Here is a 16,997-nt window from a genome sequence, read left to right as displayed (position 1 = left end):
AATAAAAAATAAACTTTTACAAATTTTTAGAATAATAAAAATAAAAAAAGAACTTAAAATAATAGAAGTAAAAAAAATTAAAATAGAAAAAAAAAAATTAAAAAGTAATCATGTGGTAATTACACCATGTAATTATCAGCAAGCCTCTGCCTGTGAATTGTAGAGTGTAATTACCCCCTGCCAATTACACCAATTACCTGTTGACCAAGTAATTACCTGTCCTTCCAAACAGGACAAGACAGTGTAATTACACCAATTACACCAAATTCAATTACAGGGTGTCCTTCCAAACAGGCCCTTACAAATGTAGTTATCATTGCAAGCATTACTATGGAGCTAAATATGGTATTTGTAAGAAGTACAAACCATGGGGTTACAAATATTACTGGGCAAAATATGATTGCTATTGTTACTCACCTTGCCATTACTAAGAAACTTTCAGTGTCGCATAGCTTGGCTTTGACTATGTAAACAAATAATTAAGAAGCTACCTATTTATGTGTGTAACAATGTAATAAGGCTGATTTATGTGTGTAAAATCATTTTGGCCAAGATTTGCGTGATGAGCAATTGTATTGTATGCTTTTCTATGAGTATTAATTGATGTGAACTATGGTATTTTTCTATATGAATACTTATTGTGTAAAGTATTATGCAAGGCTAAGCTAAAATGAATAATAACTACATGACTCGACATACATGCGTATTTTCACGCCCCAAGCCTAGATTGTATGCAAGATCGAAACCCAATGTCATTGTTGGTCCGATCATACCCATAATATAGCATTAGACATGTCATATATCTAGACATGAGCGAAAACATAGTCTAAAAGCATTCGAAGGGAGGTCTTGTAAATGAAACACTTTTCATTAATGTAAATCATAGTACGGAAATCACTGACAAAGGACACGGTGGTCAAACTGAAGCATAACTAATTATCTACCTATGAAACCTCTAAATATAATTGAATACTGACTTAATGACTATCATTGCCTCTTCATTGAACTCATCATCTTTAATGGAGGTATGCCATGCACCATGGATGCTTTGATTCCCCTCTCTTTGAAAATAATTTGTCCTCGAATTTGAATCTCGCTAAATAAAAAAGAAATGCATTAGTAAACAACATCCATTACTCGAAAACAACAATAATATGACCAAAACAACAATAAAAGAATCACTTTTAATTAATCTAAGTCATAGTACTGAAATCACTATGACTATTTTGTAGAACATAGATGTCGCTTTTAAGGTTTTAGAATTTGGGGTGTGTTTGGTATAAAGGAAAATGTTTTCCATGAAAATATTTTTCTAGTAAATGTTTCTTGTAAAATAAATTGGTTTCTAACTTATTTTCTTATTTTTGGTTGGTGAGTGGAAAATATTTTCCATAAAATATTTTCTAGTGTATAATTGGTGAATAAAAAAAATATTTTTCTTACAAAATATCTTTTATTTTTAGCTATAGAGTCAAAAAATACTTTTTAGGAAAATATTTTTGACTGAGAAATCAACCTCGATAATCGATATGGCATTTAACCCCAATCCTGAGAACTTACCCAAGACCAAACCCCGCCCCGAGACTTGACCTCGATCTTGTCTCGAAACCCAACTCCTACCCCGACCTAAGACCCAATCTTGACTCAAGACCTCAACCCCGAGACCTAACCCTTACCTGAGACTCGACCCTAACGCTGACCTAAGATCCGACTCGAACCACAACTTGAGAGCTAAGCCTAACCTTGATCGAAGACCTAACTCACTACTAAAAAACTGTCAAAAAACGACGCACTGAAAAGCGATGGACTGCGTCACCCAGAAAAACGACGACTTTTGCCACGTTGTCCGTTGCTTTTTAGTAAAAATAATTATTTTTTAAATTATTTGACAAAATGCGACGGACAGCATCGCTTAGTCCGTCACTTTTTTTAGCAGATTTTTGCGCCTAATAGCTATATAATTTATAATTAATTATTTAATATAGGTAGAGACGCTGTCCGTCGCTTCTTATTAAAAATAATTATATATAAATTTAAAAATAACCACTCTATCCGTTGCTTTCTATTAATTGTTATTTAATAATTATTTTTTAAAGAAGCGACGGACATCATCTTTGTGTCCGTCGCTTCTTGGTCAAAATTGATGGTCAAATATTTAAAAAAAGCTATGGACAGTGTCGTATAATCCGTCGCTTTTTGGTCAAAATCTTGGTCAAACATTTAAAAGAAAAAGCAACAAACATAGAGACGTTGTCCGTCGCTTTCCTTAAAATATATGGATACCAGATGGGTTTTTTCCACATTCTCCCTTCTCTCTTCCTTTCTCTCTTTCTTCTCTCTAAAATCGCTCCAAGCCCAGACGATGTCTGTTGGTGCCGCCACTGCTGCCTCCGTTATTGCCGTCATCGTTGTTGTTGCTGCTGCCACCACCTAGCTCCCTCTCCATTGTCTCTAATTTCTCCTTTAATTGAAGGTTATGGTTTCTTTAAATTAGTTTTTATTTTTTTATGCTCTTCTTGAATTAGCAATACTTTTTTGATACAAAGTAGTGCATTTGGAACCATTAGTATTCCCTTATGAACTTTTCTCAACTTATAACTTAAAATATTTGAATTTACTTTAATTGAGAAGTCAATGCATGAAAATAATTATGCAATAGCTTTCAACAATTTTAAACTAAATAGAGTTCATGTGATAAAATAAGCATGAACAACAATTCAAGAACCAAAATACATGAAGTACTATAATCTCAATGATAAGAATCAAAATTCAATAACAAGGAATAAAGGTCAATTCGAAGTTCATGAAAACTTGGGTAAAATCCCTAGATTTAACTCTTACTAGTAATTTTTTAGATGTAGGGCGTGAGGACGATCTAGTCCAACATATGATTAGCCTTACATACCTAGAAGAACAATTTTCTTGAAGAAGCTTGAAGGAAAATCTTGGAAGATGAACCAGAACCATAGCCTTAGTGTTTCTTGAAGTTCTTGAGCGTAGGAATTTAGGAGAGAATGAGAACGTTTGGATTAAGAAAACTAATTTTTTACACATTTAGGGTAATTTAGATGACTTTCTAAAGACTTTTAGGACAAAAATACCCTTAAAAAATAAATAAGAAGAGCTAGAAGTCGAGATTTTATTCTAGCGGACAGTGAGGTCCGTATTCACCCCGTAATGCAGAGCCATCGCGGAGCTATTGCCAGGTTAGAACGTCTCTAGTAAATTAGTTATAACTTTTTACTCAGAACTCGGATTGAAGCAAACTTGGTGGCGTTATAAAGAAGACTCAAATACCTTTAATTGGATAGGGTATGGACCACTTAACTCTTTATATTCTAAGATATATGGTCGTTTGAAGTTGACCCAAGTAGAATCTTACATCAAAACTTAATTGGTAAAGAAGCTTTCAACTCAAATGTGTGCTAGGGGATTCTAGTGACCTTAATTCGTATCCAAATTCATTCCCACACTAAAGAATTGACCTTTACACATATGAAAAATTTAAGAATCACTTGATACGACCTTACGTGTAAATACTAAAGAATAGTTCGGATCTTAACTTAGAAACTTTTGGAATGTTACACTTTAATTGACTGAAATTTAAATTAACCAAAAATAATAGTTTCTCCTAATCAAAATCGAATCTAACTAAATTCTACCCGACCCACTTAAAATTCTACTGACCCAAAGGAGAACCCTTCTAAACAAATCAATTTACTTTCTGCAAATGAGAGGCGTCTCTTGGGAAAAAACACGATATGACCACTCGAAGTGTGTTAGACCAAAAAGACTAGTTATACAAGTAGCTCAACTTGGTTCCACAAATGAAAGGTGAGAACCTCCCTCCTCCCTCTCTTTAAGCCACAACTGAGCATTTTACCCAAAAAAAAATTATTCTATAGTATAAACATGAACTTTGGCCGTTAGATAGTTTCCTAACACAAAGGGAAGAGCATTTTTTTTGCCAAATCACAGATTTAAATGCAAGCATACTTTTCCTAAGACTCATTAGTTTCCCAAAAGCCGCCTGCAAATTACAGAAAGTAAATTGTTTGTGTAGAAGGGTTCTCCCCTTGTATTTTTAAGATATGATTTAAGTAGAATTTCAAGTGGGTCGGATTGAATTTAGTTGGATCCGAATTTGATTAAGAGAAATTATTATTTTTGGTTAATTTAAATTTCAGCCGATTAAAGTCTGCCATTTCATCAATGAAAGAATTAATTATTATTCTTAAACAATCTGTTAAATGAAAGGGTAATATAGGTCTATATAGGTGGATGAAAGGCTATTTTGAAGCTCAAAGGTGGTGCGAGGGTATTCTTGTTCCATTTCCTATACTTGAAAGGCATTTACTTCGAACCAAATGAAATATACATTTATTTGTTAGGTTGTTATCAATTTAGTTCAAATGTTCGATTATTAATAATAAACAAAAATAAAATTGAAAGACAAGGTAATGACTGATGACTCTACCGCAAGATGTAATGGTGAACATGATTATATATAATGTATATATATAATTATAAAAAAGATCAGTATATAATTTCTTGGTTTGATTCGTTTATTTCTTCAATTTTTTTAAACAAAATTAAATCAAAATATTATCGATGGTTAAAAATGTAAAATCAACTTGCAATACAATCAGATTATTTAATTAATTTGAATAAATCAAATCCTATATGGTGCTCCACCCCATTATTAATGGGATTGCTCCCACAACTTACATTTGTATTTGCCAACTAAAAGATGAAGATTATATTATATACAACCTTAAGCCTTCTTAGTTTAACAACATTAAATTAAGCAACTGAAAACACACTTGGACAAAAGTAACTTCTCATTTCTGGTATATAAACCAAGTCCTTACTGTAACAACATTATTGTTATCTTATAGGGGCAGGGATGCCCAATACTAGGAGCTACTAAGAGACCACAACCCAATAGTTATTCTATTTAAGTACTCTATTTGCAGAGCATCCTGCAGGCTGCTGGGAAAAAGCTACTACTGCCAGAAACAATTGTATGAAGACTTACAACGATCAGGATGAGTCGCGAGACTAAGTAGAAATATTTGCTGGTCGCATTCCATTTACTTCCAAACCTGGAAAACACTTGGGTATTGATTTCTTCTTAGAAGAACTATCTACAATTAAGGGGAATGAATATTTTCACCTTTTTCAAGAAGAAAATGCATAAAAAATACACAAATGAACTATGTATCTATCAATTTTCATTTTGACAACATCTAAAAGCCTATTTAGTTTCCAATTAAGGGCCTGTTTGTATTGGCTTTTGGCTTATGACTTATAAGCCAAAAGCCATAAGTTAGGATTTCTAACTTATGGCTTTTGGCTTATTTTTGTTATTTTGGCTTTAAAATAACTGTTTATAAGCACTTTTTAACTTTACCCAAACACTTCAAAACTGCTTAAAAGCTATTTTGACTTAAAAGCACCTAAAATAAGTCAATCCAAACGGGAACTTACTCTCTATTCTTGTGGAAGAAGGGCAATCTCAATTTCTTGAAGTGACTTTCCCTTTGTTTCCATCACATTCCTCTTTACAAATACCACGGCCATCACGCAGAAGGTGCCAAATATGGAGTATAATAGGTGTGGCCCAAGTTGGTCGAGCAAACGCAAGAACATCAGTCCAACAAAAAAGTTAACCACCTAAAGAAAGCACCATAGACAATTAAGAAAAGCAGTTGTATAGACTTCTGCGCTCTCATTTTTTTTTCAACTCCTTCACTTCCCTAACTCAATAATTGAACAATGGCGTAATCAATCAGCTGAAGAGAGGTCGGATACCAGTTGTAAACAGAAAAATGGAGAATTTGATGAGACTAATTTACCCAGTGAACTGACATACAAAATGCCATAGCTTTAGCCCTAATTCGACTGGGAAATATTTCTGGGAGGAGGAGACCAGGAACTGGACCAGCTCCAACAGCAAATGTCAAGACAAACCTGCATAACGAAGTTTCAAATAGATACATACATCTTGTTCAGTATTTTAATATATGCTTCCATTACTAAATTAAAGAGGAAGGATAAACTTATCTGGTCACACTAACAAGGTAAAATTGGAAAGAAAAAAAAAAACTCAGATTATTTTCATGTTACCAGTCCTATTCTACCATAGAAAAGACAAGAAGACTGCAAGTAATGTTGCAAGTAAAGCCTACAGGTATTACAAGCTGCTAGTCATCCGTTGGGTCCTTAGGAAGAGAGTGAAGGATACAAATTTGTGCAACCAGGTGAAAACATGACCCCAGATTATTGACTTTCAAACAACCAAGAGTGCAAATGTGTTTTTAGTTCACATGTACTTTACTATTAAAAGTTGATTTATTGAGTTTATCCTTTGGACTGCTAGATGTGGGTGCTAATAAGAAATGTTATAACAAAGTAACGATTTCATCATAGATACTGTTCCATATTCTAGCACTGGACATCAACCTGTACAAATCAAATCATCTGTAAGAATTTTAAGTCAAGGAACTACTCACAGCAGCATGCCACCAACAGAGAAGTAAAAAGCTCCATAATTTGATGCAATCCCACTTGAAGCAAACACTTGAAGGGCCATGGCCAAAGCCTAAATAATTCAATTCCCCAAACATGTCAAATTTCAGATAATCCAACTACTACAAATAGTCTAAAGATAAATAGAAATGTCTTTATCACTAAATTTGCCAATATAAGGTCTAAGTATGAATAAAATGAGGGAGAGAGGGATGTTTCAGAAAATGAATTCATATACTGAGCAACATATGTTCTCTTTTTCTTCTGCAGAAGTAACTGAATGTATTAACAAAAGTAGCACCCAGGAATGGCCTTAAATTAGAAAATGCAACACATGGCCCCTAGGAAGAATTCTAGGATTGCGTCAAATTAGCTCATTTCCACTGTCTTTATATCCTTCCAACAAACAAGTAACTGAACTTGCCTCTAAGAACCCGAGACGGGAATGTAAATAGAAGACATTCCCTGGAAAGCCTCACAACCTGGTTGTCAGCTTAACATTTATGACATTAGAGAAATTGAAAGATTCATCTCAATACGTATTTTTCCTTGAGCTTAATGCAATATTTTAGGCATGAAGTTTCGTTCCAAGTATTAATGATCCCAGTGCAAGCAGGTATTTAATAAGTAAGATACATTACCATTCCAAAGAAGCTCCAATGAAGGAGGACTTTCCTTCCTAATTTGTCCATCAGAACCAAGGCCACAATTGACCCTGGAAAACCATGGAGAGGAACAGAAGGTTAGCTACAGACATTGGACCAATTTCAAGAAACTTAAGAACACAGGGGAAGATAGAAGAGAGGAACACAACCCGAGGATGTTCACTAGTCTGTACCTGTCAAGTTTGCAATCCCAATAAAAACATTTGCCAGGTTCGAGGATACTCCCGCACGTCTAAATACAGTTGAAGAGAAATAAAACACAGCATTTATTCCAGATAGCTGTTGTAAAGCAAATAGGGTTGCCCCAATAAAAACAACTGCAAAAGGAGTAAGTAAATGACAATGGACTTGGAAACTTTATAATGGATTAAGAGAACAGACAAAGAAGATTCTGTTATGGCAGTGAAGATTCTGTTCGTGGCAATGTTACAGATGTCAAAACTTCACCAACATAAAAAACTATTAACTCTGGGATTGTAAATAAGGGAACTGTATAACTAAACCAGAAATTCACTATCTTTACCTCTAGAATGCCGTCCATGGAGCAATTCAGAGATTTTAACACTTTCAGTTTCGTCCCCTCTATCCGACTTTGAAAGCTCTAGCATTGCACTTTTAACATGTGAACTTCCTAGAAGCCTCTCAAACTCGAATTCAGCCTCAGCAAGTTTTCCTCGCTGCAGATAACAGAAAATTAAGCAACTAAATTAATCGACTAGCAGGATAGAGCCAATTGATCCCCGTCTTTACTAATATCATCCCTTAGCTTATGGTATTTAGTGAATCAGCCAGCAAAATTTTCAGTGCCAAAGGAATTTACTTTATTAGATTTATATATTTACATATGACAGCTATAGCAACCTAGAAATGAGTCGGAGGTTGCAAATTGCAGAGTAATCATCTTAAAGGTGCAAGAGGCCCATAAAATAGAATACCTTATATAGCCAATGAGGGGACTCAACACAAAACATCATAGCAAGTGCAAGTATTGCAGCAGGAATAGTAGACACCCAAAAACATACACGCCACCTGTACATATCAGAACGCATAATGAGCTCAGATACAACTTCATTGTTTACACGACACAAGTCATCTACAGAAGCTTCTCCGCTAGATACACTATCTATCTTACCAACCCACTATATTCTTGACGGGGATCCCTATAACAAGAGCTGCCATCAGCCCAAGACATGTTGCTATTTGAATCAAACTCCCGTAAGTACCCCTCACATGAGCAGGAGAAACCTGCATCAACATCAAGAGTTACAACAGAATTTGAGAAGGAATAAAATAACTACAAGCATCAGGCCCTAAAGCTAACAGTAGTTTCACCTCTGCAACGTAAAGAGAAGCAACCGGAGGACCCACGCCCAATCCTAATCCCACTAAAAATCTTCCTGCAAGCATGCCTGCTAGAGTTTTGGCAGTTGCACTGGAAAATAAATTTGTCAGTAACAGTGCAATGACTTTAAGAAAAAAGGAGAATCATAGGAAATCTGATACCAGAACCATGAGAAGGAAAACACAATTCTGTTACTTTTAATGCGACAAGCGAAGCATCTTTTCAAAATCCTCAAACAAGATCAACAGAAGTCAGGAACTTCCATAAAAGTAATTTCAACCAGAAGATAAATGACAAAAAGAAAAGAAGAGAAACTTCAATTCCCAAGAAAAGGGAGCTGGAGAAATTTTTTGTGATTTTAAGTTTTCCAGACCAACTACTAAGATTTCAAATCTCACAAGCATACGCTATCCTGTCAACAACAAGTCTCCCTCTTACTCAAACAAGCCTTTAAACTATGTACATAGCATTATATACTGTAATTTTTAATTACCTAAAAAGGCATACTTGAGATTTCAGAACACAACATTCAGTTATTCAAATTTGCCAGAAATAAATTCATACATTAAATCAATACCTCTATTAGCTATTTTCAAGTGAACTACAAAGGCTTCTCCAGAATACCTTCATAATGATCACTACCTAGCGTAAACATACCATCTAATCAACAAATATACACTAAGACACCTGAATGTAAATGCACACAACCAAACAAACTACAATGTGGAACTTTAAATGTAAAAAAGGGCAGCCTGGTTCACTAAGCTCCCACTATGTGCAGGGTCCAGGGAAGGGCTGGACCACAAGGGTCTATTATACGTAGTCTTACCCTGCATTTGTGGAAGAGGCTGTTAACAACTTGAACCCATGACCTCCTGGTTACATGGAAACAACTTTACCAAATACACCAAGGTTCCCCTTCAAAGTGAAACTTCTTAATGTAAGAGGAATAACCCTTTTTCCCCGTATTATACTCAATGGTTCATGTACATGTTTCTTAAGCCACTACTGCACACTTAAGTGTATACCACATAGAAGCTATATGGTCTTCGGGTGCAACAACGTTAGAAAAACTAGACATTTGTCATAACCAAGAAGACCTGAATGCAAAATGAAGAGTTGAGCATAGTGTGTTTGATGAACAAAAAAATTTACATTAGAACTATGGTTACCCAGATTGATAGTGAGGAAAATGGACAAAAGAAAAATAGGCCACAAATTGCCCTACTTCCATAGATGCAACCATGCTCATGGGTCTTTCTGGGACATCTTTTTATCTCTTTACTGTCATTAAATGAAGATGTAGTAGTTTCTTCCCACGTGTCTTGTAATGCAAATACTCTTTTCTTTTTTCCATTGTGGCGGTGTCAGAGGAAAATCTCTCAGGCAGAATCCTTCTTAAGAAGATACCCAAGTAACTTTACACAGGCCTTCCCTAAATCATGGGACCTCTTTTCTTCTCATAAACTCTTCAGTGCACTGACTTTCTAATAAATCTTTATCAGGAACATTATCAAAAACAGCCTTCCTTAGAAGAAGTGCCTGTAAGACCCAAAATATATCTTAATGCAAAAAGGAGTGTGGCAATTTCTCTCAACACATAGTAATGACTCTGAATTCAGCCATCCTTCTATATTCCAAGTAAAACACAAATAAAGAGACTATATTAGCAAAGACAACAAACTCGTTGATAAGAGAAACAACCTTTAGTTTACCACCCAAACCATGGATATAGAGATAAGCATAGTAGGACATTTGGATATTACCATAAAGAAGCACCCATAAGCATAGGCAATGAGCACAACTGAAAGGCTCGACGACGGCCAACTCCATCAGCAATCCAACCACTTATCAAGGATCCAGCAAAGGCAGCTGCCAGACAAGTACTCACCACCAGACCTTCATTCACAGGAAAATATAAAACTTAGAATTCAAAAAAAAAAGAAATGACATATATTCCAAAAGAAGACAATGCAGGTACCTTCCGCCAATGTATCCCCGCTGAAGCCAAGATCAACTGAAATACTTTCAAGTGGTTCATTCACTACCCTGCAGAAGACACAGGGAATGAGACAATTTCTTTTCAATCAAGGAGAAAATCTCTGAAAATAATCTCCAGACCTAACCGAAGATAATGCACAATTTTATAGAAAGAACATTGCAGAGAAAAGAGTATAATTTCCAGAACTAACCCAAGATGATAGCCAAACAGAAATGCAACTATTGTTGCCACGAGTACATGTGGACACGAATACTTCCAAGAGGGATTTGTCATCTCTTTCTCTACACCATTCTGAAGAGCATCTAAGTTGAAATTCAAGAATTTCAAAGAATGTTAGAGAACGAATCAAAATAAGTGAGAGAAATATGATAAGAGATTTTTCTAGCTCTGTTTTTCTTTTTTCCTTTTTCATTCCAGTTATATTGATGGTGCATAGGAAATGCAGTCAATCAGAATACTAACACATACTGAGAATTCTTGAAAGTTGTACCCAACGTATCGTAGGAACTGAATATTACCTTGGTGAATAATCCTCTTTATATATAATTAAAAAAAAAGATAGAGAGCTAGTTTCAAGAGAGTTGACCCACCTGAATCAGCTTCAACATCAGCATTCATGGAATCTCTGGATGTCATGCGCTTATACATTGAGGGTGAAGCACTCAAGTGTCCCCACATACCACAACTGAGCTGTTAAAGAGAACCAGAATCACTCAGTGTCACATAACTTTTAAGAAACCGTTTTAGATGTTAAAATAAAAGAGATCCAATCAATTTTAAGTCCAGAGAATAAATTGTTCTAAAATACTAAAGGACAGGAGAATAACATCTAATGAAGTACATACCACTAACAACTGAAAAGCCAAAGTTAGCAAAATTTAGTAAAGGTTTAAGAAATGTGAAAAACAATCAGAATTACATTTAAGATGCCAAGTGCTTATTTCGTTTGCACTAGTATGGCCTAGCAATAAAGGCTTTAATAAATATAGTATTATCATATACTCCCTCCGTCCCTATTTAGTTGTCCATATTTCCTTTTTTAGTTGTCCCTATTTAGTTGTCCATTTTGACAAATCAAGAAAGGACAACAAATTTTTTCCTATTATACCCTTATTTACACTTCTTGAAAATTTCTAAAAGTGTATGTTGTTTCCCTCCAATTTATTTCACTTGAATTCAAAGAAGTGGTTGTAATTTTGAAGTGAAAAGTTGTCATAAGGGTAAAATTGTAACTTCACTGTGCTAATCATTGTTGCCTTAATCTGTGTGCCATTTCTAAAGTGGACAACTAAAAAGGACGGAGGGAGTATATAGTAAATAGTATTTGCAAGGTCACTCCACTATCATTTTCCCACCAGCAAAAAGATAAATTGAATTAAAAAAATAATTAAGAGGATTAAATGCAAAAAGTGATAAGACTAGTGGTGTACTATTGTTCATTTTGTCCAATGTCAAACCAACACTTCTAACAATGTTGTTATAGAGTGGTTAATTTATTACTCCCTCCGTCCCTATTTACTTGTCCATATTTCCTTTTTTGGTTGTCCCTATTTAGTTGTCCATTTTGACAAATCAAGAAAGGACAACAAATTTTTTCCTATTATACCCTTATTTACACTTCTTGAAAATTTCTAAAAGTGTATGTTGTTTCCCTCCAATTTATTTCACTTGAATTCAAAGAAGTGGTTGTAATTTTGAAGTGAAAAGTTGTCATAAGGGTAAAATTGTAACTTCACTGTGCTAATCATTGTTGTCTTAATCTGTGTGTTATTTCTAAAGTGGACAACTAAAAAGGGACGGAGGGAGTACCAAATTGTACAGAATAGTTTTGAAAATTTCTGTTATATTGTGTTGGTGAAACTAGAATTTGATTAACTACATTAACAACTACATGGAACATGGAATAAGGATAGTTTTCTCATCCCAAATAGCAAACATTCTAAAATTAAAATAATAACTCGACTTCATTTCATATGTCTTTCTTGACATTCAAACATCATAGATGAGTAGATTTGTTGAGGCATGCTTTTACAATTCTAGAATAAACATACGAAGGAATTCAATTACCGCTACAAGAAAAGTCCACTTCTCATACGAAACTGCAACCGATGAAACTTGTAGAAAAGAAGAGAGATAGATGCCTTTTTGTTTTGTTGCTGCTAATATACGCCTCCGACACTGCACCTGCTATATACACTTCTCTTTACCTTTTTTTTCGTCTTTATTCATTTTTCTTCTCTTTCTACATCTCTCTGGTCTTGTCCCTTCACGCACGTATAAAACAACAACAATATATGTGGTGTTCGAGAATGATGCCTCTGCCACGTGTTATTGGCTGAGGCACAAGTACTTTTTAAAAGGGAAAAAAAGATAAATAAATATAACTTCAAACTATCGTAAATGGTATGCGATACGCTTCGTCATATTTTTTGTGACATTGGTGCCCCTGCCGTCCAAAAACTAGAGCATATATATCATTTGTACTAACGGACATACACGTGCCATAATCTTATCCACCGATCCGACATTTATTAAATATCGGATCGACGGATAAGATTGTCCCACGTGTCCCTATTTAGTCTTCCGTTAGAGTGAATGACATATACTCTCTAGTTTTTGGACGGTAGGGCACCAATGTCCCTAAAGTATGATTGAGGGTATTTGCATACCATTTACGATAGTTTGGGGTATATTTGTCCTTTTTTGCTTTTTCAAAATGGTGACGGGTAGGGCTATTCAAAATTGAACCGAAACCGATAACTCGAACCGAAAAAAAGTTATTGGTTTATTAGTATTGGGTTATTGATTTAACGGTTTTGATAATGATTTTAATTTTTTTTTATCGGGTTATCGGTTCTTAAAGGTTTGAAGTATTTTCTTAACGGGTTAGCCAATAACCCGATAGTAAATTAAATAATTATATTTATACCATTTTGTATATAAAGTCTTTGACTTTAGAGTTTGGTTTCCTACTTTTATTTTTTGTTGTCTCAAACACTTGGTTATTCTACAATGTAAAAGTGTTTGTTTTTTAGCAAGATGTAACTTGTGAACTCATGTGCATGGTTTATTTTGTACACCTTGTTTCTAAGTGATTTTTAATGTTTTTTTTGTATCAAATCTTAACGGTTAAACCGATAACGATCAAAAACCGATAAACCAATAAGCCAATATGTCAATATCTTAATGGTTCTATAACGGTTTAGCATCTCTACAAACCGATAACTAATAAGCCAAACCGATAAACATTAAAACCGAACCGAACCGACCGATACGCAGCCCTAGTGACGGGTCTCATCTTATTATCTTTCTTTCTTCTTATAATTAATAATTATTAATTATTTAATAGCTAGGTAAATTATGAACTCTTTTATTAAGCTTACATATGATCATTCGGTAATATTCATATTTTTGATACATACATTACAATAATTATTAATTATTTAATAGCTAGGTACATTACTCGTGCTTCACACGGGACTGAACTCTTTTATTAAGCTTAGATATGATTATTCGGTAATATTCATATTTTTGATACATACACTATAATAATTATTAATTATTTAATAGCTAAGTACATTGCTCGTGCTTCGCACGAGATTGAACTCTTTTATTGAACTTAGCTATGATCATTCGGTAATATTCATATTTTCGATACATACACTATATTGTCAAGAACATTTTTTTAAGGTAAAACGTTCCTTTGAAATCTTAAAGTGCTATATAAGAAAATCTCAATAGAAATAGTTGATCAAAAGTAACGAAATTTTCTAAATTTCAGGAAGTTAGAAAGACCAATATCAGTCGTTAAAGAAGAGACCAAAAACCTCGAACAACAATACTCCCAAGTAAAGTGTAACATAACATCCATATAAGAACATAATTAACTAAATTCAAATGGAAGACCTTCGGTTCCTTTCTTACGAACCTCCATCAACCTCTTTTTTTATTATAGTATGTTGTATCATGTATATGTCAAAAATGACCCTAACATTGTTAATATCATAAAGGTTTATTCTCATTGTTTCAAAATAGTCATTGTTATTGCTTAGGTTTCATATCACCGGCCGCAACTTATCTGGAATTGAATCATAGTTATTGTTATGATTATAGTATGCAGTTATAAAGAATGAATGCAATGATCAACCAAGCAGTAGATGGCATGTGAATGAAATTGTTAACAACGGGATATTCTAAACCAAAAGTTTGATACATAACATATTAAAATCTCACATCATAATTTTATGAGCACTTGAACTCACAAATATCCACAAATAATAATAAAGACGGCCTTACTTTCCTAACAGTCATAAAGAAAAAGACATGTTTCTTAACATATATTTCAAAAAGATAGTTTTTCGGGTTGTATCCAAGTTACAATCCACATATTTAATTGAAAGAAGTCAAAAGAAAGAGTTCAGTATAGTAAAAATGATCTTTAACAGTAAGTAATAGCTTAATCACCGCTAAATATGTATTTTCAAAGACAATTAGTATTCTTTATAAATTTCCCTAAAGTCTATAGCAACATTGAATCTAATGACAATTAATTAATGTCGGTAAAGGCTCTAGCACTCTTTGTTAATGTGCATATTTATTGTCGATAAAAAATATTTTTTGTTATAGTGTATTTTGGGCATCTGTTAGTTTCAAGTAAACTTGATCTCTTATTACGCCCAAAAAGAAGAAAGGAAGAAATTTGACAAATTAGTAAACTTGTGATAAAAGAAGCGGACTAAGGCTGTGTTTGGTATGAAGGAAAATATTTTCCCAGAAAATGTTTTCTTGAAAAACAAGTAGATTTTGACTTATTTGCTTATGTTTGGTTGGTGAGTAGATCTCGCGTCTGCTCACGTGTCAGCCATGTGCGCTGGTCCTGCCTCACCCAGCTTGTCATTGGGGTCCAATCTCCTCAGATGTTGCCCTTGCCCAACACTTAGCCTTTAAAACTTGTTTAGCCACGACCTTGTCACTATCACAACTTCTACTTGCCTTGCCTTAGCCTACTCAGCCCTTGTCATGCCTTAGCCACGTCTTACCTCACATGCCTTAACTTTTCCAGCCCTTGTCATGCCTTGGCTAGACCTTGCCTTGCATACCTTAGTCACGTCATTGTCAATGTCTTCTTTTATTTGAACTTAACCTTGATTGAAGTTATTGGGCCTTGATTAGGCTCGTCATGTAAATCCCTAGTCAAGTCAAAGCCGCTCGAACCATCAAGCCGAGGGTATAACAGTAGGGTAGACACGAGTTGTACGAGGTAAAAAAATTGAAAATTTTAAAATTTGAACTATTTTTTAAAAATAAAATTTTAAGTTGTGGTTTTATTTTTGTTAGGGGTGGGGGGAGGGGGGCTGGTTTGGGGGTAATAATAAATTGATTTTTTCAACAAAAAAAATTGTAATTTGAAGTTGGAGGAGAGTTCTGGAAAATGTTTCCCTTAATTTTTGAAAGAAAGTCATTTTCCTTAAATTTGAGGAAAATGAGTTGATTTGGAAATCATTTTCCAAAACATTTAACCCAACCAAACATGAGAAAATTGGAAAACATTTTCTGGATAATGTTTTCGTTCATACCAAACACACCCTAAGTGTCTGTAGACTAATACTCTAGGAAGAGTAATGGCATACAAAATGTTTGTACTTGAGATAAAATAATCAATATAATATACTAACTGTGGCAAGCAAGAGAGCAATTTATTTAGTTCTTTTAACAAACTTCACCATTGGTTCCGTATTAGTTATCACATATTTGTTCTTGTGTGCTATCAAATGTAGCACAACCTACAAGCAATTTTCCCAAAAAATATATGAAGAAGCTTATAAAAAGGGAAAATAGAATATCAAATTTCAATCATCGTTACTGAGATTTTTAACGGAGTTAAAAAAAATCACCTAAATAGCAAAAAGAAATTGCAATATTTACATGTATCACTGTGACTCATAGTAAAAGATTAAGCTTCCTGAAATAGGAGGAAGAAAACTTCGATGAATGAAACACACTTCTTAAGAAACTTAATTTATGTATTTGAATTCGACTCCCATATAGTGAAAAAAACCCTACAAATAATAGTGACAAAATTAAAAGTTTTATTTACTAAAGAATCAAATGTAATGAATTCAACCATTCCAGTAGCATTATGAGTTGTGGACTGAGAGACTCTAGAGAAGTAATGTCGCATTGCAATTGAAATCAATTTTCTTTGTTTATTCTTTCTTCTTTGGTGACTTGGAATTAAGTGTTGGGTTTTAAAAGGTCTAAATGAAAAATGAAGAGTTGTGACTTTAGTGAAAAGTTATGACTTTTGTGAAAAGTTGAATCTTTTATGAAGAGTTTTGACTTTTCTAAAGAGTTGTGTGTAACACATCGAAACTTGGAAAAAGGAGAAAAATCAATTTCTTAACTGAAGTCTGGTTTATAAGGTCCCATCTACGTACTGTAGAAGCTTCTACATGCC

The 16,997-nt window shown here is 34.2% G+C and overlaps 1 protein-coding gene across 9 annotated transcripts; it reads right to left on the bottom strand.

The window, feature by feature from the left end:
• Window positions 1-4,746: 4,746 nt before the first annotated feature.
• LOC102578833 (probable plastidic glucose transporter 2) lies at window positions 4,747-12,801 on the bottom strand. 9 transcript variants are annotated; one of them, XM_015306069.1, is made up of 16 exons: window positions 12,608-12,801; window positions 11,131-11,230; window positions 10,779-10,831; window positions 10,731-10,745; window positions 10,520-10,587; window positions 10,305-10,437; window positions 8,529-8,628; window positions 8,329-8,441; window positions 8,132-8,225; window positions 7,720-7,873; window positions 7,370-7,513; window positions 7,173-7,246; window positions 6,516-6,604; window positions 5,859-5,973; window positions 5,491-5,676; window positions 4,747-5,105 (listed from the first exon to the last, which is right to left on the bottom strand). In XM_015306069.1, exons 2-15 carry the CDS (start codon window positions 11,152-11,154, stop codon window positions 5,494-5,496), a joined length of 1,359 nt encoding a protein of 452 aa, XP_015161555.1. In that variant the 5' UTR covers window positions 11,155-11,230; window positions 12,608-12,801; the 3' UTR covers window positions 4,747-5,105; window positions 5,491-5,493. The 9 variants fall into 9 exon arrangements, with proteins under 9 accessions (XP_015161555.1, XP_006341280.1, XP_015161553.1 ...); XM_015306068.1 differs by having other exon boundaries at window positions 4,827-5,105; window positions 10,779-10,842; window positions 12,608-12,800; XM_006341218.2 differs by having other exon boundaries at window positions 4,747-5,147; window positions 10,731-10,842; window positions 12,608-12,800.
• Window positions 12,802-16,997: the final 4,196 nt, after the last annotated feature.

The sequence above is a fragment of the Solanum tuberosum genome, unplaced genomic scaffold (genome assembly GCF_000226075.1).
Source record: "Solanum tuberosum cultivar DM 1-3 516 R44 unplaced genomic scaffold, SolTub_3.0 scf00022, whole genome shotgun sequence".
NCBI lineage: Eukaryota > Viridiplantae > Streptophyta > Magnoliopsida > Solanales > Solanaceae > Solanum > Solanum tuberosum.
Note: the sequence above shows the minus strand (reverse complement) of the source record. Positions and strands in the feature narration are given on the sequence as shown.

Bases quoted from the DNA above. Each gene is read 5' to 3' on its own strand.
- LOC102578833 (XM_006341218.2), bottom strand. From the start codon at position 11,218: ATGTGGGGACACTTGAGTGCTTCACCCTCAATGTATAAGCGCATGACA. The intron at 10,843-11,130 runs GTGGGTCAACTC...ATTTCAACTTAG, and splicing joins TGATGTTGAAGCTGATTCAG to ATGCTCTTCAGAATGGTGTA. The intron at 10,438-10,519 runs GTACCTGCATTG...CTGTGAATGAAG, and splicing joins CGGGGATACATTGGCGGAAG to GTCTGGTGGTGAGTACTTGT.